At 43.2% G+C, this 20,568-nt stretch overlaps 1 protein-coding gene across 1 annotated transcript in view; it reads right to left on the bottom strand.

Moving 5' to 3' along the window:
* Positions 1-3,762: 3,762 nt before the first annotated feature.
* MROH2B (maestro heat like repeat family member 2B) overlaps positions 3,763-20,568 on the bottom strand; it is a 70,742-nt gene continuing 53,936 nt past the window's right edge. The window contains exons 30-42 of the mRNA XM_061129496.1: positions 19,068-19,220; positions 16,746-16,903; positions 16,083-16,209; positions 15,412-15,599; positions 13,424-13,564; positions 12,775-12,889; positions 11,780-11,926; positions 11,082-11,264; positions 7,515-7,670; positions 7,052-7,186; positions 6,284-6,386; positions 4,324-4,389; positions 3,763-3,869 (exon numbers count right to left, since the gene is read on the bottom strand). Of these exons, the coding sequence (XP_060985479.1) occupies positions 3,763-3,869; positions 4,324-4,389; positions 6,284-6,386; positions 7,052-7,186; positions 7,515-7,670; positions 11,082-11,264; positions 11,780-11,926; positions 12,775-12,889; positions 13,424-13,564; positions 15,412-15,599; positions 16,083-16,209; positions 16,746-16,903; positions 19,068-19,220 (1,779 nt within the window). The remainder of the gene's footprint in view (positions 3,870-4,323; positions 4,390-6,283; positions 6,387-7,051; positions 7,187-7,514; positions 7,671-11,081; positions 11,265-11,779; positions 11,927-12,774; positions 12,890-13,423; positions 13,565-15,411; positions 15,600-16,082; positions 16,210-16,745; positions 16,904-19,067; positions 19,221-20,568) is intronic.

The following is a 20,568-nucleotide window of genomic DNA, read 5'->3' as shown; positions in this document are numbered from 1 at the left end:
ACTTGGATTACTATGATATTGAATAATGTTGAATGGAAATGAACAGAGATCATTCTGTCATTTTTGAGACTGCATCCAAGTACTGCATTTCAGACTCTTTTGTTGAGTATGATGGCTACTCCATTTCTTCTAAGGGATTCCTGTCCACAGTAGTAGATATAATGGTCATCTGAGTTAAATTCACCCAATCTAGTCCATTTTAGCTCACTGATTCCTAAAATGTCGATGTTCACTTTTGCCATCTCGTTTGACCACTTCCAATTTGCCTTGATTCATGAACCTAACATTCCAGGTTCCTATGCAATATTGTTCTTTAGAGCATCGGACTTTACTTCTATCACCAGTCACATCCACAACTGGATGTTGTTTTTGCTTTGGCTCCATCTCTTCATTCTTCCTGGAGTTATTTCTCCACTGATCTCCAATAGCATATTGGGAACTTACTGACCTGGGGAGTTCATCTTTCAGAGTCTTATCTTTTTGCCTTTTCATACTGTTCATGGGGTTCTCAAGGCAAGAATACTGAAGTGGTTTGCCATTCCTTTCTCCAGTGGACCATATTTTGTCAGAACTCTCCACCATGACCCGTCCATTTTGAGTGACCCTACACCACATGGCTCATAGTTTCATTGAGTTAGACAAGGCTGTGTTCCTTGTTCCCAGTTTACAAGGTCCATGATCCCAGTTTAAAGATGTGGAAATTGAAGTATAGGCAGGTAAAATTATTTTTCCCAAGTCACACAACTAGTAAAGGGTGAAGCTGGAATGTGATAAAAAGAGTCTTGGAAATTTGTGTCAGGGTGAGTCCTTCTAAGATTAGAGTTTAGACAAAAGTTCAGTTGTGGTATGTTTTTCATGTGGCCATTCTACCTAATTTCCACCAATCAATGATAAGGGAGGCTCTTTACTGGTTTCCAGGAGGGGTGAAGAATAATAGTGAGGATGGATATGTGAAGAAGTATCAGACAAGATCTTGTGTGAATGAATTTATACTTGTTGAGAATGTCCTGTAGTTCTGGGTGGCTCAGCCCAAATTCTGTTACAACTCTTTGCCCCATATTCTGAAATTGTCTTGTGGGATACTGTAGCTATTAGGTACATATGGCTACTTAAAATTAAAAACTTAATTTCTCTGATAGACTAGCCATATTCTAAGGCTAGTGGCTACCATATTGGCCAGTGCAGATACAGAGCATTTCCATCATTGCAGAAAGTTCTATTGGAAATGTCATTTGACTTAAAATAACCTGCCAAGGAAGTCAACTAAACCGTATCTCTTGTCTTCTTGCTTTGTTTCATGTGTGTTAATGCTTTGGAATAGCTCCTGACTCCATTAAGAATTTAATCAAATCCATTACCCCAAAATACACCTATGCAATTATACACAGAAACTTTATGACTTCAGATAAGATAACAGACTTTCTGTTTAATAGTTACCCATTAGTGCATAGCAAATTACCTTAAAGCTTAGTGGCTTAAAACAACATGGATTTATTATCTCATACAGTTTTGTGGTTCAGGAATCTAGGAGTGGTTTAGCTTAGTGATTCTGACCCAGGATTCTGGTTAGATTGTACTGGGGTGGCCAGATTTAGCAAATAAAAATACAAGATGTTCAGTTAATTTGGAATTTTAGAAAAACAATAAATAATTCTTTAGTAGAAGTGTGTCCCATGCAATAATCAGGACATGCTTTTACTGAAAAAAGTACTCATTGCTTGCCTAAAATTCAAATTTCATTGGGCATTCTGTATTTTATCTCATAATCCAGTCAATGTGTTAACTGAGGCTTCAGTCATCTGAAGGCTTTGCCCAGGGCTCATGAATTCATTTCCAAGATGGCTCCTTAACGAACCTAGCAATTTAACTGTGGTTGTATGTAGAAGGAATCAGTTCTTGGCCACATGGATCTCTTTTGGGGCTGCTTGAGCATCCTTATGTTGGCAGCTGGCTTCCTCCAGAGTGGGTGATTCAAGAGAGGGCAGTACCACTTATGACCTTGCCTTGAAAGTCACACACTGTCATTTCTGAACTTTTGTATTGATTGCACAGGCATTTCTATTCACTGTGGGAAGAGGGTTACAGGAACACCAGGAGGCAAGAATCATTTGGAGCCATCCTGGAGGCTGGCTCCATCCTCTGGAAATTATACACAGATGTCATAGAGTATAAATTTAATGAGGGTAGAATTTTTCTACTTTTTTTCCTCATCATTGTAGCCCCAGTGGCTATAACAGTGCCTTATGCCTTTATAGGCACTCAATAAATATTTGTTGAACAGATGAATAAATGAGACTCTGGTCTAAAATCTCTGACCTAAAAGACTCCTTTGGTTCCTAAAATGTTTGGTGGAAATGAAAGATATTTTCTCAAGAACTTGAGGATGAAGGGATTAGAATATAGATTAGAGGAATTTATAAGGAGACATGTCAATTTAGTAAGTGTTGCCGTTGTTTGCATAAAGAATCCTAGAACTTGTTGGAAAACTGGGGATTTTTGAAGAAGGCACTAACATTCTGTTTCTAGACTGCTGTGCTAATTCATCGATCCTAGATTTGAACGGCACCATTTCCAGTCTCCAGCCAACCCTGCTCACCTCAGACTGGGCCCCACAATCTGAATTGCCAAGAGCCAGTTCCTTAATATCCTGTAACTGTTTGTCCTGAGTTCAGTGGTTTTTGTATACTGACCGACTCCTAGTTTTTCTCAAGTCTGGAGTCAGGAGGAGATTCTGCCAGCAACCAAGGACCTCTCTGTCAGTCCCGAACAGGTTTTTCCTCCAATTGCATGGCTTGTCCCTATACTTGTGCTACTAAATATAAAAGATATGTAGTTATGATACCCCCTAGATTTTCTCTAATTGTTTGATGTACAGTGTTAAATACATTGCAGCCTTAAAGCTGTCTATCAGTTTAATCTTTATTTCAGAAATCTGAACAAAGGGCCAGATCATACTTGAGCTCAGTGTTTGAAATTTAAATGTCCACAAGACAAAAATAATAGCAAAAAATAAGGCTGCTAATGAATGACTGTGATAGTGGTGGTGTTAAATGAGTCTGGACTCTGTGTTAGAAGTTTCTTTGTCTCAACATGACTTCCTGTACATAGCTTTTCAGGTGTGCACTGTGAAAAAGAGTGAAGAGTTATGATTCAGATGCCATGAAGCAGGTTAACACATATGCACTTGCACACACACAATTGAAAGGGAGGGAATGCTCTAGGATAAAAATGGAAAGGAGACAGTGAGATTTAATACAATGTCAGGAAGGGTCTTTTGTAGAAAAGTCCCTGGGGCACAACCTCTACACATAAATTACAAAGTAAGAACAGACAGGTTAAAGTTTGTCATTAGACTTTTTTAGAAAGAAAAGAGCATGAGTAGCAAGTTAAAACTGGCAAAGATATGAAAAGGGGCCGTGTGTGGAAAGTAGCAGCAGTCCTCAGGGGCAGCAGAATTGTTTGACGTTCTGTCATTTTTTTGGCACCTGCTGGGATGTAAGCTTCCATAGAAGGCTGTCCTGTGCAAAGGCCATGTGGCTGTCACCACCCACACCACAGGTTATTCCTCATGTGAACTGGTGAGTGTGGTTTTTGCTAACAGAAGCCATCAGGGAGAGTCTGAAGGGTAAGGGATATACCACTCTCTCAAGATCCCCATCCTGGGTGCCACCTCTTTCCTCAAGATATTACAAGTTTGTGAGTTGTGAGGATGAAGACAGGAGTCAGTTGTAGAAAAAGCCTAGCAGTTTATTTCCTGACGGTTTACAGATGGACACTTATCTCTTTACACTTTCTCAGGAGGGTCTGCGTGGCAGCTTCGGCTGCTCTCTGGACACTGATACAGGGGTCCTGTCGAAGTGCTTGGAGCCCTGAAATGGAAAGAAGAGCAACGTCCACTGAGGGAAGAAAGCCAAGGCCCTAACTTCGCAGTACAGGGAAGCCTCCACTAAGGATCAGAGCTACGTGGGGCTCAGGCCCCTGGGTTCATATTTCACCCTAATGGGTAGGATTTGGTTCCACAAATTTAGAAACTATTTTGACACTGAAATAAGGGAAGAGAAGATGCTGACCTTGGGACCAGTAGGTTTATAAACAATCGAAAAATTGAAGTCTGTTGGGAATGGTGCCTGCAATGGGATGGAGCTGAGGGTCACCTTACACTCTGGAGAAAGTCCAGTATCTGGCGAGCATCAGAGACACTGATGGGGTACACTGTGGGGTACACTATGATTTTACAGCTGATGTGGAACTTGGAGTGGCGTTAGTTTTTCTTTCTTTAACAATATAACAGGGCTCTGGACAGAAACTACGGTTGGTACTCACGTGTGGTCAGTTGTTCTCTGTCTATTAGCTCCACATATTGGTAGGTCAAATTGAGAACAATGGCATCTAAAATCAACAAGAAGAAAAGTTACTGATTTTGCTATAGAGGAATTGGCCATGAAAAGTCAGGACAGACTCTGCACCTGGTCAGAAGTTAAGTGGTCTGAATAGCAAATGAACAAGCTAGGCTCCCCATGCACCTCCAGGATGATGTGAGAGTGATGTGTATGGAGTCTTGAGTGCTGTGACTGGAAGCGGTCGCTCGCTCACCATGTTGCTGGGAAAACTCACACTATGTCCTCCGGGGAGTGGGGGGGTGGGGCGCGGCGCGAGTTGTCAGGGTTTCAAACATATATGGCCCCTGTCTTCCAAAAATTTACAACGTAGTTAGGGGGCTATGGTTTTTCCAGTAGTTATGTATGAATGTGAGAGCTGGACCATAAAGAATGCTGAGCACTGAAGAATTGATGCTATTGAAATGTGGAGCTGGAGGACTCTTGAGAGTCTCTTGGATGGCAAGGAGACCAAACCAGTCAATCCTAAAGGAAAACAACCCTGAATATTCACTGGAAGGGCTGCTGCTGAAGCTGAAGCTCCAATACTTGGGCCACCTGATGTGAAGAGCTGACTCATTGGAAAAGACCCTGATGCTGGGAAAGACTGAGGGCAGGAGGAGAAGAGGATGACAGAGGATGAGATGGTTGGATGGTATCACCAACTCAATGCACATGAGTTTGAGCAAACTCCAGGAGATAGTGAAGGACAGGGAAGCCTGGCATGCTGCAGTTCATGGGCTCACAAAGAATTGGACACATTTTAGTGACTGAACAACAACAAAAAGGGGATCCTCTATAGGATCCAATAAGGAATCCTTAGGATCCGGCTTCCCTGGTGGCTCAGACATTAAAGAGTCTGCCTGCAGTGTGAGAAACACAGGTTCAATTCCTGGGTGGGGAAGATCCCCTGAAGAAGGAAATGGCAACCCACTCCAGTATTCTTGCCTCGAAAATCCCATGGATGGAGGAGTCCAGCAGGCTACAGTTCATGGAGTTGCAAAGAGTCAGACACGACTGAGCGACTTCACTTTCTTTCTTTCTTAAAGGTGGCCAACCCAGTGGGTCTATTCGTTGTGGGCCTGATTACATGGAATGGGTTTCATGATAAGACTTGATTCTCAGAGACCCACTTACTTTCCTCTTTTATTTTATAGATCAAACAAAGAGGCAACACAGTGAAATTCAGTGAATTGTCCAGAATCACCTAGCAGAGCCAAGGTCTGTTGGCTCCCACACACCCATACACTTTTCACTAGTTATCACATTGCTGCTAAAGCTCTCAGCTTGAACTAAGCTTAGAAGGTTGACTATGGTTTATGTTAATGGGTGGTACAAAGGAAAACAATTTGGCAGGGGCTGCAGGCTTGGATCAAAGACCTGGGGAAAAGAGGGAATAGTGACTTGGAACCAGAAGAAGCATGAAGGACCCAAACAGGGAGAATGGTCTGATGGAAAGAGAATGAGTGTTGGGAATTCAGAAGCTGTTACTGTAAGTCTGCAAAGAGAACAGGTTCTTTTGAGGAAAGATGTTGTAATACACAAAATGAATTTTCTGACTTTTTTTTTTTTTTGGTCATACCAATCATGCTGGTCTTCCCAGGTGGCACTTGTGGTAAAGAACCCACCTGCCAATGCAGGAGACATAAGAGACGTGAGTTTGATCCCTGAGTTGGGAAGATCCCCCGAAGGAGGGCGTGGCAACCCACTCCAGTGTTCTTGCCTGGAGAATCCCATGGACAGAGGAGCCTGGCAGCCTACAGTCCATGGGGTTGCAAAGAGTCAGATTATGACTAAAGCAACAGCATACAATCATACCAGCATTCATGCTGGGGTAGCTTCCAGGCAAAGCAAAACAGGATGGCAAGGAGCAGACCTGTGAGTGGAGAGAGTGGACGTGGCCTCACCTGTGAGTTTGATGGCTGCACTCCTGATGGTCTCCCAGCTGCTGCTAAAGAAGGTGAATGAGTGTGTGTGGAGGATCCATAGGATTTCTTGGTTTCTCTTCGACTGGAAGAGATATGTGTTACAAAGAGGGCAACTGAAAGTGGGAGGGGCGGGTGGGCAAGGGAAGGACTGGGAGTTTGGGATTAGCAGATGCAAATTAGTATATACAGAATGGATAAACAACAAGGTCCTACTGTATAGCACAGGGAACTGTATTCAATATCCTGTGATAAGCCAGAATGAAAAAGAACATGAAAAAGAATATATATGTATAACTGAGTTACTTGGCTGTTGAGCAGAAATTAACACAACCCTGTAAATCAATTATACTTCAATAAATTTGAAAAAAAAGAGGGCAACTGAGAAGTAACTCTTTAAGAAATTCAGCATCCTATAGGCCCTAAGAACAGACATCAAAAGACCAGTGAGCATGCATACAGCCGTTAATTGTTCTATTGGAAGGTGTCTTATGGCTATTTCATTCTAAATTTAATCAGGGTGGCACTGGAGCTTATAGGACTAATCAACAGATGTTTCAGGAATCAAGAGCAGATTCCAGCTGGAACTTGGGAACAGAGTAGAGGGTGATGTGGCAGGATATCCGGTATCACTGTTCTTCCCAGATGGTTCTGGCTCTAGCTGGGATTCTTTGCTATGTGCTTTGCCTTCTGGGATTTGCCTGGACTCTTGGCCTGAATTTTTGGAAGCAGCACCTATCGCACACTCACCAGCTTCATGCAGAACTGCCTGTAAAAATCCCTGGCCCTTGGAAGATCCTGACCATCCAAGAGATGGTCTAATACTCCATAGAGTTCCTGGAGGCCCAGAAAAGGAATGCAGATGATCAGGACATCACGGCAAGCCTGGAAAACAGAGTTTTCTGTGTCACAGTGCATAATGCTAGTTCCCCTTCCAGAAGGGAAGGCAGGCTGATTGGAGTGTTGGGAAAAGAGCACTAGAGTGATGCGAGGGCTGGACAGTCAGTGCTACCACCTTCCCAGTTACAAAGATGGAAGTGCAAACTCAGGAAGTGATGGCCAAAACAGAACCCAGGATGGGATAACTGGTTTTCAGCTTCATTTGAGAATGGTGTCTTCAGATATGGCTTCTGGTCCAGGCAGACCAGGCTTCCTGGCACCTCTTGGCCATGGGAGAGGAGGGGGCACAGCTGTCTGTGCAGGGGCCACTTACAGTTCCAATCTTGGGATTGGGGTCCCAGAGGTGGAGAAGGAATGAAATCATGCTCTTTTTTATTTCTTCAGCAAAAAAAATCTTCCACCTTCTTCCTGTTAGGGATGCCAGATTCTCAAATAAGAGGATGGCAGTCAGCCTCACATCATCCTGCTCCTGTGGTGACAGATGCATGTCATGGGTGAGTCCCCCACACAGCCATTCCCAGCTGGAAACCCCCCAGCCCACTCTGCCCCTTCCCATGCAGTAAAGGAGGCCGGAGCCCAGGCACTGGGGCTCACTTGTCACAGCTCCTGTGTGTTCCAAGGATGCCCTTCCTTTCCCAGTATCTCTGCACCCACAAGACATGAGTTTAGAGCTGGAGACTTGGTTTTTGACTTTGAGGTACTAATGAGGAAATGTGATCACAGGAATAATAAACAGGGGGTGCTGGTGGCAGAAGGCCAGGGAGGGTTCTTGTTTATTTTGTATTTTATGCATATTAGTCTGATTGCATCATTAGCCTGGAGTTATGGGGCCTCTGATCTAAACTGCTCAAGGTCTAGGACGCTTCTCCAAGATCCCATACACTTTCCAAAGGGATTACAGGAAGCTCAGAAATTTGGGCTTTGGGTCTCAGAGAGAGAGAGAGACAGAGAGAGACAGAGAGAGAGGATAAACAAAAAAGCGCTTAGCCCCACTCTTGTATATATGAAGTTATGGAGCTCCCTTGCTTACTGTCCGGGAGGGTTGGCAATACTTTATAAAAGGCAAAAGATTTATGTGACCTCAACAGGTGGTGGAGAAAGATGGTCTTCTATTATCTCAGACACTTTGTTGATATGGTTTAGAGTTGTAACAAACTCTGATGAATTTTCTGGAGGTTTTCTTTTCTCTTTTTCTTGAGGGAGTAGGGTATCTAGAAAACTAGTATAAAATACCTATAGGAAGGCAGAGGGATGAGGGGAAAGGTCATTCTGGGTAAAAGAATATTATTTAGATTAGCAACAAACAAGGACCAATAAAAAAGCATTCCCACGCACATGAGTGGGAGAAGACAAAAGAGTTAACTTTGATAGCAAAATAAAATGTGTGTGAGCAGTGGGCATATAAACAACAATGTTATGAAAAAGGATGCTAATAAAGATCTACCATAACAAATAAAGGTGGCTTGTTTGGAAAAGGCTAGAAAAGTTAAATACATGAGATGTGACATTGTAGAATGGAGATGGAAGTAGACATGTTCTTTAAATGTACTAGAAGTAAGGTTAAGGTATATTTTTAAAAGATCTCCTTTTAGAAAGAGAAGCAACCCAATGACAAAGTATCCAAAAGCTAGAGTTATTTACTTAAAAAAAAAAGAACCCATTTGAATTTTCTAAAATCAAAGACCTAAAGATAGGTCAAGGAGGAATTAACCAATTGGGACAAAGAGAAAGCAAAAAAGTCTTGGGTGCTGGGAGAAGTATTGAAGTTTAATGCCCTTGTTATAGAGAGTGAAGTGAGTGCGTGGGTGCCGGCATGGGAAATAGCAGTGAGCAGGGCCTGGAGTATGGGACAGCAGCTGTATTTTCTGTTCTACCATTTTTTCAAAGTGTCACCATATTTTTGGATTTTCAAGAAAGTACTTGAATAGTGAAAAAAAGAAAGAATTTGGAGATTACAGAATTGCATGTTTTATCTATTGAAAAATATAGGGGCAAAGTATCATAATTTATTTGCAGAAAGAGAGCATTGCGTGCACGCAGTTGCTTTGGTCGTGTCCAACTCTTTACCATCTTATGGACAGTAACCCACCAGGCTTTTCTGTCTATGGGATTCTCTCAACAATACTGGGGTGGGTTGCCATGCCCTCCTCCAGGGGATTTTCCCAGCCCAGGGATCAAACCTGCATTTCTTAAATCTACTACATTGGCAGGCAGATTCTTTACCACTAGCACCACCTGGGAAGCCCCCAAAAGAGCATTACAGGACTGTAAAGAACATGTCATTATTAAGACTCAATTTTGGTCAAATTTTATGCAGATTTGATGAGGTTGATAACCTACTAGAAATGAAAAAGTTCTAACTAACAACCAGAAAGACTTTAGTTTTTTTCTTTTGCAGTAAGAGTGAGAAACATTCTTTTGACCATAAAACTAGAGAGACTTGTGATTATTGAAGGCTCAGATCCAAGAGTGTTACTATCATTGAATCAACAACAGTCCAGAAAACCTAACAGGGGGCTCTCTGGGGCTGACTTCAGCTCTTTGTTGTTAAAGATAGTTTCAATTATCTGTGTAGTGAAGAAGAGAACATCTTTGTTATTTTACAGAAGATACTGAATTGAGTGAAAGCCCATAAAGTACTTTTGAGTACAAAATGAGAATGAAAAGTAACACTAATACACTGGAGAAAGTAACTAATGGCAGCAGAAAGCTGCTTTCAAAGGTCAGGTTTAGACTCACACAAGAGGAGCTGAAACACACAAAACTGGTGGACTATGGACTGAGGGCATGTATTACAAACTGAAATCTGGAGGTCGGGGTGGTTAATAAATTGCTAAAGAGTCAGGAAGAAAGGGTAAGATAAAAAAAAAAAACTGGATTGAATAAATGGGAAAAAATTGGACTTGAGAGGTGATTTTTCTTCAGATTCTATTCAATACTTCTCACGTCTCATTTAGAGATACAACACAGTCACTGGCTTGTAAAATATTAAGGAGCTGAAAAATTAGGTTTATGGTGAATAATGAAGGAAATATAGACTTTTCATTCTGGAGACTATTAGGTGAAGAGGTAATTTAATAAAGCCTTAACGTTTAAGAAGGATGCACTAGAGGCAGCCAACAGTTTCCATCTCCTCCAATCACACAACAGGAGCAGACAGGTATAGATTATAAAAAATAGGTTTATGTTAGACGTGAAATAGATTTCTACAGTAACGACAGTGAAAAAACCAAGAAGAAATAATAGAATCTAGTTTCCTAGGAGGTATAAAGAAAAATGACCTTCCTTTGCCTAGGATCATTGACTGATCTTTTCTGAAATGAGGTCTGTAAACCACATCAGGGGTTGACAAAATTTTTCCATAAAAGACCAAACTCTGAATAATTTAGACTTTGCTAGCCACATGGTTTCTGTAACAACTAATCAGTTCTGCATATGAAGTGTGAAGGCTGCCATAGATAATATGTAACCAATGAGCATGGCTGTGTTCCAATAACACTACGTTTGCAAAAAGATGTTCTGGGTCACATTTGGCCCATGAGCCATGGGAAGTTTAATGACTTCTGGATGAAATGAACTACGCAAGCATTTTAAATCTTTGAAATCTTGCACATGAAAAAGACAGTGTTGGAGGCATCAATGTCTAGCCCTGTAATGAGTACAGTCATCATCTGTTTTCCCCCAACAGAAAACATGGGGTAAGGATTTAAGTGTAAGGGGTTCATGTCGGAGGTGAGCCCAGGAAGCAAAAGGACAAGATAGGAAGGCTATGAAAGGGAATATTGGTGAGTATGGCTGGTCTGCTGCAAGCACTGCCTGAACCTCTTTCTGTTCACTCACTTCTTCTGGGGAGGGAAGATTCCTGAACAGGTTCACTTACATCTTCAAAGAAGGTTCTTGTTTGCAGCACTATTTCTTTGAAGTAGAAGCTCACATCTCTGTCTGTGAGCAGCTCCAGGATCTTTTTTAGAGCCTTCAAGCTTTCACAGACGACCTCAGTGCGGGCCAGGTGATAGAGGCCTCTGATGACAGATTCTAGCATTATCTGCTTGTGCTTCTTCACCTATTTCAAAAAAAGGTCTCTTAATCTCAAAAACTGTTCTATGTGTATCTGGAATAGGGTAGGAGACCCCAGACAAGGGGACTGACATTCTGTTAAGGTCACAGATCCTTCAACCCAAGAGCCACTACTTCAGCAACTTATTTGGATTTTCACTTAATTTCTGAAATTAACACACATGGTTACCCCATGTGTAACCATGGGGTGTGGGTTACTAAATAATTATTTTAAAACTCTACTTGTGTGCATGCATGCTCAGTTGGGTCCAATTCCTTGCAACTCCATGGACTGTAGCCCACCAGGCTCCTCTCCATGGGATTTTCCAGGCAAGAATAGTGGGGTGGGTTGCCATTTCCTTCTCCAGGGGATCTTCCCAACCCAGGGATGGAAACTGTCTCCTGTGTCTCTTGCATTGGCAGATGGATTTTTTTTTTTTTTTTTTTTTACCACTTAGCCACCTGGAAGCCCCTAATTCTACTCAGATGAACTACTTTTTGTCCCTCCCCAACCCCTTTTACCTTGTGAGGGGCTCCAGAAGCTGTATTCCCGAGACCCCGGATGGCCATTTGCCTCAGGATGGGGTTGGAGTCCCAGGCGCTCTGATCCATCAGAACAAGCACATCGCGTAGATTCCCATGCTTCCAAAGGATTGGCTCCTTCATGAGCTGAAAATGACATACTTCTCCCCTTTATTTGAGGGAAGGGCCTCCCTTCAGGAGAGTTCTGAAGGCATCACAGCTATGATGAAAGGGTAGGGCCCCAGCTGCTTGTGGAGCAGAGGAAGACGCCTTGGGTGAATACTCAAAACTGGCAGGAACTAAGCTCTATTGGTGAGCAACCCACAGGTCAAGGTTATGAGCTGATGAGAACCAAAAGACCTAGTTAAGAATATATGTGCACGTGCTTAGTCGCTCAGTTGTGTCTGACTCTTTGCGACCTCATGGAATAAAACCTGCCAGGCTCCTCTGTCCATGGAGATTCTCCGGGCAAGAATACTAGAGTGGGTTGCCATGCCCCCCTCCAGGGGATCTTCCTAACCCACGATTGAACTGGGGTCTTCTGCCTCGCAGGCATATTCTTTACCAGCTGAGTTACCAGGGACGCCCAGTTAAGAAGATAATTCTAATCTAAATGGGAAAACGAAGCATGGAAAACAGGAGTAACTGATGAGGTTATTTCTCTGGACTGGCTGGGCCAGCCTTTAGCCCAGAGTGTAGAAGGACTGTAGTATTGATATATTTGTTGGTTGTATTTTGTTTTGTCTTTTCCAGGTTACTTCTCTATCCTTCTCTGCTTTGGAAGTTGATGTCTACATACCAGAGGGCAGGAAGAGGACAAGCCTGGGTTCTTTTTCCTCTCTCTCTCTCTGCTCAGGTACTGTATCTCTGGCAGTCTTTGGGCCTCTCCACTCCCACAGCTCCCAGTGAAGGTCCCTCTTCCGTGGCTCTGGTTCCTATTGAACTCCTGAGAGAGACACCCCAGGGGACCCAACGAGCCTGCTGGGATGGCTTGCCTCAGAGAAGAAAGCGGTGCCCGTTATCCGGTAGTTCTCCGAGGAGGAGGTCAGGGATGGGAGGAGTTGTTCTGTGATGTCCAGTATGATTCCATGTTGCCACACGGCCATGCTCCTAGAAAACCAAGGCTCCCATTGTAGCGGAGACTTTTTTCTTTCTAAACAATGGAAGACACTTTAGTCTATTTCTCTATCAGGAAAATCAATTATTTTAAAAAGGGATGTTAACAAGGAAAGAGCACCAAGCCTTAAACTTTGTAACACCCTATCTAAGTACCTGACTGAAGTGTTCAGTTCAGTTCAGTTCAATCGCTCAGTCGTATCCAACTCTTTGCGACCCCATGGACTGCAGCATGCCAGGCCTGCCTCTCCATCACCAACTCCCGGAGTTTACTCAAACTCTGAAGTGTAGTTTGCCTAAAACTGTTCATTTGTATCGATATTTTTTGAGGAATTGCTGGGTTTGGAGCTGATCCTACCATGTCTTCCCAACCCCCTTTGCTTTTTCCTCTGGTTTTTTTTTTTTTTTTCCTCCTTGACTCTAAGTCCTTGGTGACTCAATGGCTTTCAGTGAAGTTGCCTGCACTGCATTTTCACTTTGTTTTCAGTTTTTTCTTTGGCATCTAGTTTTGGAGTATCTGAACATTACCTGGCCAGTGCACAGACTCCTATGTGGTGGGTACTGGGGCTGCTGAGGAGGCTCCACACATTGTCTCCCTCGTCAGATTCTTTGGTCAGCCCTTCTCTCATGGCCTGGGCCTGCACACACTTCAGAGCTGTAGTCGAGAGCCTGAAAGAGACAGTTGGCATCACAAAAGTAAGTCCACACCAGGCAGGGAATTGTTAACCCCCCAAGTCCGTAATCCATAATAAATATCATCAAGCTGTCTGTATTCTGTATTTTCACATGTTATATCTTGGGGCTCTATATTAATATCTATGAATCTGGTTACTTATAACCACTATATTCTATAGAATAAATATAGCACATTTTGTTCATTTAAAAAAAAATGTTCCCCACAATGCTCCCTTACTCCTGGATGAATGGAGGTTGTGCAAGGAAAACACAGGCAGCCTTGATCTCACACTTTGGTGTTGGGGCCACGGGGGATATTGACATGTCCGTAAGTCAGTCAATAATCCCACAGAATCTTAACCTCTCCTGAGAAAATCAAGCCCTGAGGATAGAAAGTGTGAAATAACTGTATTTGAGTGGTTCAGACACAGCACCTTGGAAACCAGGTTGCGTCTCTCAATGGATAGTGCATTGCAATTGTTGGCCAAACAGTAGTTGTGATGCAGTCTCTATTGATTGTGTATACAATTCGTGTACACAAACAGATTTAGGTATGGCTGTCTGAGCTGTCCCTGGAGGAGGACTTGCTGGCCACCCACTCCAGTATCCTTGCCTGGAGGATCCCATGGACAGAGGAGCCTGGCGGGCTACATAGGGTTGCAAAGAGAGGGACACGACTGATGTGACTTAGCATGCACACATGCATGCTTAGAGCTGTAGGTATTTTAGTAAAGTTATATGCATGTATGTACATGTGCTGAGCCTAACTGCTTGCTTCGTGGCTTAGATGATAAAGAATCTGCCTGCAATGCAGGAGACCCACGTTCAGTCCCTGAGTCGTGAAGATCCCCTAGAGAAGGGAATGGCAACCTACTGTAGTATTCTTGCCTGGAGAATTCCATGGACAGAGGAACCTGGTGGGCTACACAGTTTGTGGGTTCACAAAGAGTCAGATGGGAGTGACTGAGTGCATGCACCTGCACAGGCAAGCAAGCAGACCCAACCCCCTGCCCACCCCCCCAACATGCATGCTCACTGGGTCTAACTGCTCTTTAAAATGCCTTTTAATAGGTTGACTTGACTTTGGAATTAAAAAGTTAGGCAAGAGAACAGGGAAGCAGAGCAATGTGTTGCAGGATAAAAATCTATACCTAATAATCCTCAAGAGCTCTATGGAGCAATATAAAATACGAATTTAATAGTTTAAGAAAGCACTAATTTATGAATTAATTGGGACTCTTTTTTTTTTTTACCTTTTTCAATGGTTCATGAAATAATATTGCTTCCTTCAATTGGTGAAGTATTAGATTTGAGGAAATATGATATTTATTTTTATTTTTCTTTTTTCCTTGTATGGTGTGTATGTGTATACTCAGTCGTGCTGGACTCTTTGTGATCCCATGGACTGGGGTCCCATAGGACCCTCAATTCACAGAATTTTCTGAGCAAGAATACTGGAGTGGGTCCCATTTCCTTCTCCAGGGGATCTTCCCAACCTAGGGATTGAACCTGCATCTCTTGCATTGGCAGTCTCCTTCGTTGGGAGACAGATTCTTTACCACTAGTGCCACCTGCCTTGAATATTACAGAATTCCAACTTTCCTTGAAAGATTTCAAGGCAAGAAGACAAAGGAAGTGGATGGGGCACTCTAGAGAAGAGGATGTTGCTGCTTATAAGACTGTTCTGGACAATAGCGCCTGGGTACCAGCTCCGGGAAGGGCTATGAGGCTCAGGGATGCCGGGACCTTGTTTCTTCAGGGATAGTTGAGGCCATGCCAGGCCCTTTTCTGGAGTCTCAGGTCAGGACGTCTCCAGAAGGCCCTCCTGCCTGGCCGTTTACCTGCAGGGGTCAGCTATCTGCTGCCGCTCGCCCTGCGGCATCACCCGCCGGCGGCGGCTGAGGGCAGAGGTGGGCATCTTCTGACCGAGCGTGCAGCTGACCAGCTTCAGGAGAAGCGCGAACAGCTCCGGGTACAGAATCCCGACAGGGGTGCCCGTCGACACCACTTCATACATGGCACAGGCCACCTGCGGGGAGGAAGGGTCTCGTGTCTGGCGGGGCTGACCTTCCAGGCTGTTTTCCCTCCACAGGCTGCTTCCCAGGTGGACCACACTTGTGGTAAAAGCACACAGAAAAGGGAGAAAACGGAGGGTTTATTTTTCTGGAAACTTCTCAACTCAGGCTGTGTTTTTCTCTCATGGCTCCCATGTGGGGTGACTCCAAAGTCTAGTTGGCACCATCAGGTAGGCTTAGGGTCTTTCGACAACAATTAGATGTCTTGAAGGATAATTTGAAAACAGAGGCACAGATTTTCCTTGGGCTGATGAGAAATTGGCTTCTAAACATGATCAGCCACAGACAAAGTCATTGCCATACCCCTGCCATGATTGTCCAGTTCAAACTGGAGTCGATTTAAAACCAGAGTATAAGAGGGGAAGAAGTGTGATTCATGCTGCACCACCCAGTGAAGGTGGGAACAGCTCAGATGTGTGATGGGTTGTCCAACTCACAGATATCGCCTCTGTCCCGGCTAGGTCATCTTCTAACTCGTTCTCCAGTTTGTCGACTAAGGCTCGCAAGAGTTTGCCACTGGAAGCTGAGTTCTCAGCCAGAGATTTCCACAGTGTCTTTGTGTCCCTAGGGAAGGAAGGCAGGAAGCTGATGAGGCTCAGCTCCTTGGGAGATGCGCTTTTCCACTGGATCCACTCTAAAATCACATTGTGATTATGACTAATCACAATTGCGGGGACGAGTGGACATGCCAACATGCCTGGGGATAATAAAGATGCTTTATTTAACAATCTAGCATTCGGGCCTTGGGTTGCTGAGGTTTGTTAACATCCATCAAGACAGAAACCGCTCATGTAGATGCATTCTCAGCAACCAGAAAGGGGAGAAATAATTACTTTCTAAAACTCACTTACTCCTATTTTAAATACACACACACACACACACATATACATATACACATACCTAAAATTTTCATCATCCAGTGAGGACATATATTTGAAAAATACTTGGAAAACCATTACCTGTGATTCAAGCACTGTTTCTGAAATTAGTCAGGTGAGATGTTTTCAACTTTTGTTTGCTATCTTTCTCTCAAACCAGAAATTCTTCTCTAGTGCCTTACAGAAGGGTCTTCCCTGGGAAAAGGATTAGTTTGACTCTACCTGTCAAAGGGCAGAGGCTTCTGTAAAAGGTTGGCAACCACTGCGTCCATGTGAAAGCTGGCGATCTGAGAGACAGCTTCCAGCATAAACTGAAAACTGTCCTCCTTTTGTCTGAGGACCGGCATGTGATGGTAAATTACGCCCAAGATCTCCAACAGCTAAAAAGAAAAAGCCAATTCAGTCACTGAATCACCATTTTTCCTTGATGTGGTTGGCTTAGGTCATGTACAGTCAGCAAGTTGTGGGTGGTGATTGATGAATTAGAAATAATGTTAAGGAAGTGATTGATTCTACACATGGCCTGTCTCTTGCTCAGGACAATTACTGATAAATTAGGCATTTATCCTTAAATCAGTCTAGCAAACATTTAGTAAAAGGCAGCATTGTGCCAGGTGCTGAGTTAGCCACTGTGGGGACTTTACCAGGGTTGCATAAGATGTAGTCCTTTCTCAAAAGGATTGAGTCATCTCATAAAGGACTTCAGCTGTACCCCCAAAGGCTTGTGCACAAAACTGTGTATGGCAAATGGTGCACAAGAGATTCACGGGACTGATAGGGGAATCCAGAAGTAACTGAGGTCACTGTGGAGGGACATCTGGTCTGGGTCGCAAAGGATATATACCAATTCCAAAAGGCAAGGTGGAGATGTCGAGGAAAGGAATCCTCATCAGAAGGAATAGGAGAGGTAAAAATGCAAATAGAACATAAAGGGTTCAGAAAGCAGTGAAACTAATCCATCCTTCACTATTGGATACATGTCATTATACATCTGTCAACACCAAAACTAAAATCCCTAATGTGAATTGTGGGCTTTGGGTGATTATAGGATGGGTCAATGTAGGTTCATCAATTGTAGCAAACGTAACCTGAGGTGTGGGATTTGGAAGTGTGGAGGTAGGAGGTGTACTGAAACTCTCTAACTTCTGCTCAGTTTTACTGTGAACCTAATGGCTTTAAAAGGTATAATCTATATAAAAACTACATGGAAGCCTGGTAGAAGCAGATGTAGAAAAGCTTTATGGAATAGGAGAATGGTTCAGTTTGGAGCATAGAAAGAATGAAGGTGAGAAAAAAGAGGAGGATAACTTGATGGAAAAGACAAAGCAGAATACGAAAGGGCATTGAGGGCCACCTTTCTGAGTTCGGGTGTTAGTCTGTGTGCAGTAGGGAATGATATCATGCATTTGGATTTTTGGCATGGATTAGGACATGTCTCTATGCTAAAGCAACTTTGCATCCAGTAGATATTTCTCTTGTTTACTTTGGATAGACATTTTTAGGTTAAATATAACATTTTTCATGGAATTGTAATTCCTTAATCATAAATATCCTGGAAGCCTGATTATCACACAGTCCCATACTAGTGATTCTTGGAAAACATTTAGGTCCCTAGCCTTTACCTAGCATGTGAACAATTTCCCCTTTTATGTTTAACACACAAACACATGGATATTCTAAATTTATTAACCTTTCATTCTCCCAAGACTGGCCTAGGGCCTGCCACAGAGTATAGACTCAATAAATGTTTTTGAAAACAAACAAACAAACAAATGATTGGACAGTAATTAGAACAGAGGTCATTTGTAAAAGTCAGGCTTTGGAGAATTCTTTAATTTAGGATGATTAACTCTGGGCTCTGGGGACCATGACTTCTTCCTCCTGTTACCTTTGGGAAGGAAGCCTTTCTGCGTTAAAAATTCTTTTCCTCATCATTGATCTCTGAATGGCTAATATTTTGATTCTGACTTTAGGAGAGAGAAGACAGCATATCCATTTGAAGCTCTTAACCAGACTTCCTGAATTTAAATCCAATTCTCTCTGCTTAATTCTCCAGTTGGGAGGAAGGATTGAGGACTTTTCTTTCAGTCATTCCTCGAGGATCATCTTCTTTATCAGAAAATACCTAAAGGGTGTTAAAGAGCAGCTCACAGGGTGGCGGTGAGTTAGAAAACCCGCCTGGCCCTCAGTGGCCATCTCAAAGGTTCACAAGATCAGTCTTATGCTTGCAGATCTTACAACCCAGTTTTCCACACCCCACATGCTTCTGGTTCAGATATTCTTCCTCTGGCCAGAGTGGCAGCTTGGAAAGTGCTCATCATCACAGACTAGAGAGGCAATTGAGTCAGGCTGAGATGGGCCCTCCGCCTGAGCCTGGCTGCTCATACACAACTTGGGTCTCTGCTGAGGCCTCCTGAGGCTGTGTATGCTCTTGCCTGTGACTCATCAGAGGGCCATCTGAGAAGTGATGGCCTGCTTCTGGTACTAGCATTTCAGAAGTGCTAAAATCATGCTCAGTAGTTGTCAGACTGGCTGTCAGTTCACCTGGTCTTCCAAAGTAGCTCCCTGCTCCTTCAGGGCGGTGATCATCCAGACGCCACAGGCCTTTGTACATGGGGGGTTGAGGCTCTCCAGACCATCCAGGGTTTCCTCCAGGAACATGAGCATTTCTTCACTGGGGATGAGTTTACTGACAATCTGAGAATGGACCCAGAAAGACTTGTGTCACTAACCCCTCACTTCATATCTGGACCCAGAAAGACTCATGTAACCAAGCCCCTCATTCCCTATCTGGACACCCAAAACATGCTGTCCTTTGTTTTAGGATATTAGAAACCACTGGGCTTTCCAAAGAGTTAGCGTATGATTGAGGCCACAGAAACTAGAGAAAATACTAAAATAGGACATAGACACGGCCTTTCAGTCTAAATAAAACTTTCCTTGAAGTTAAAAATCATTTCATATTTATTAAATTCTAGGTCTTCCAAGGCAATTTCCTCTCCAAACCTGAATTTACAATATGCCCCATAAAGGAAAAATAATGCATAAATGGTGATTTAAATGTTGTCAAGTACTTTCATATACATTTCATCTATCATAGAAATGTCTTGTGTCTGCCAAAGAGTAGCTAGTAGCTAGGCTTGAGGAGTCAGGAAATCTATCACCAAGTACTAAGTGCCTGGCTAAATAGCCTGTGCCTCACAGTATCCAAATGGAGGGTGAATTAAGATGAACCCTGTCTTTTGCTTTTGTGTGTTTCAATATTGAGTAGTCAGTAAAAGGTCAAGAAAATAAGACTTTGTAATTTTGGTCTCTAGACAATAATTATATAGAATGTTTGATTGTATATGTCTCTGTGTATGTGTGAATAAAAAGGCAGGCAGGGGAGGTGAAAAGTTAGCAGTCTGAATAAATTCCAGAAGCATTATCTGGGGTTTTAACCAAACAAGAAGGTCATGGTTATGAGTTTGTGGGTATGAAAACATTCCTATTCACAACTGAATTCCCTCTGTATTAAATGGCCCAGTGATGTGTAGTAGAACAATCTTTGAGAGGACATAGATTCCTTTTCATGAGTAGCTGCCTGTCCTAGCTGGATTCTGAGTTACCATGGCTCTAAGATCAAGGCCTAGACTCATGTGTCTGTTCTATGGAGTACCAGATGCCTGCCTGGGTCCAAGCTCAACAGTTGTGTTTTTTTCTTTCTCATATTGGGATGATATTGGCTTAGGAATAAAGGAAGGAAGGGAAGTCATGTTTTTGACACTTCTCGTGCATCAGACACTGTCTTAGGCACCGGCCCTGTTTTCCCTCCCTGTGCCCCCACGAGTTTCTCTCCTGTATACTCATCACTTTCTTGTCCCTGCTGCTGCCTCCTTAGTCCAAGCCACCTGAGCTCGCATGTGGATTCTTACAGTTTCCTCCAAACGGACCTCACTAGTTTCACTCTTGCCAGCCTATAGTCTAGTTTCAACATGGCAGCCAGGTGACCCTTCAGAAATAAAGTTGTATCATATTCTTCCTCGCAGAACCACCACTAGCCTAT

Source organism: Dama dama, chromosome 25, assembly GCF_033118175.1.
Source record: "Dama dama isolate Ldn47 chromosome 25, ASM3311817v1, whole genome shotgun sequence".
NCBI lineage: Eukaryota > Metazoa > Chordata > Mammalia > Artiodactyla > Cervidae > Dama > Dama dama.
The sequence above is the reverse complement of the archived record's forward strand: the minus strand, read 5'-3'. Positions and strand labels throughout refer to the sequence as shown.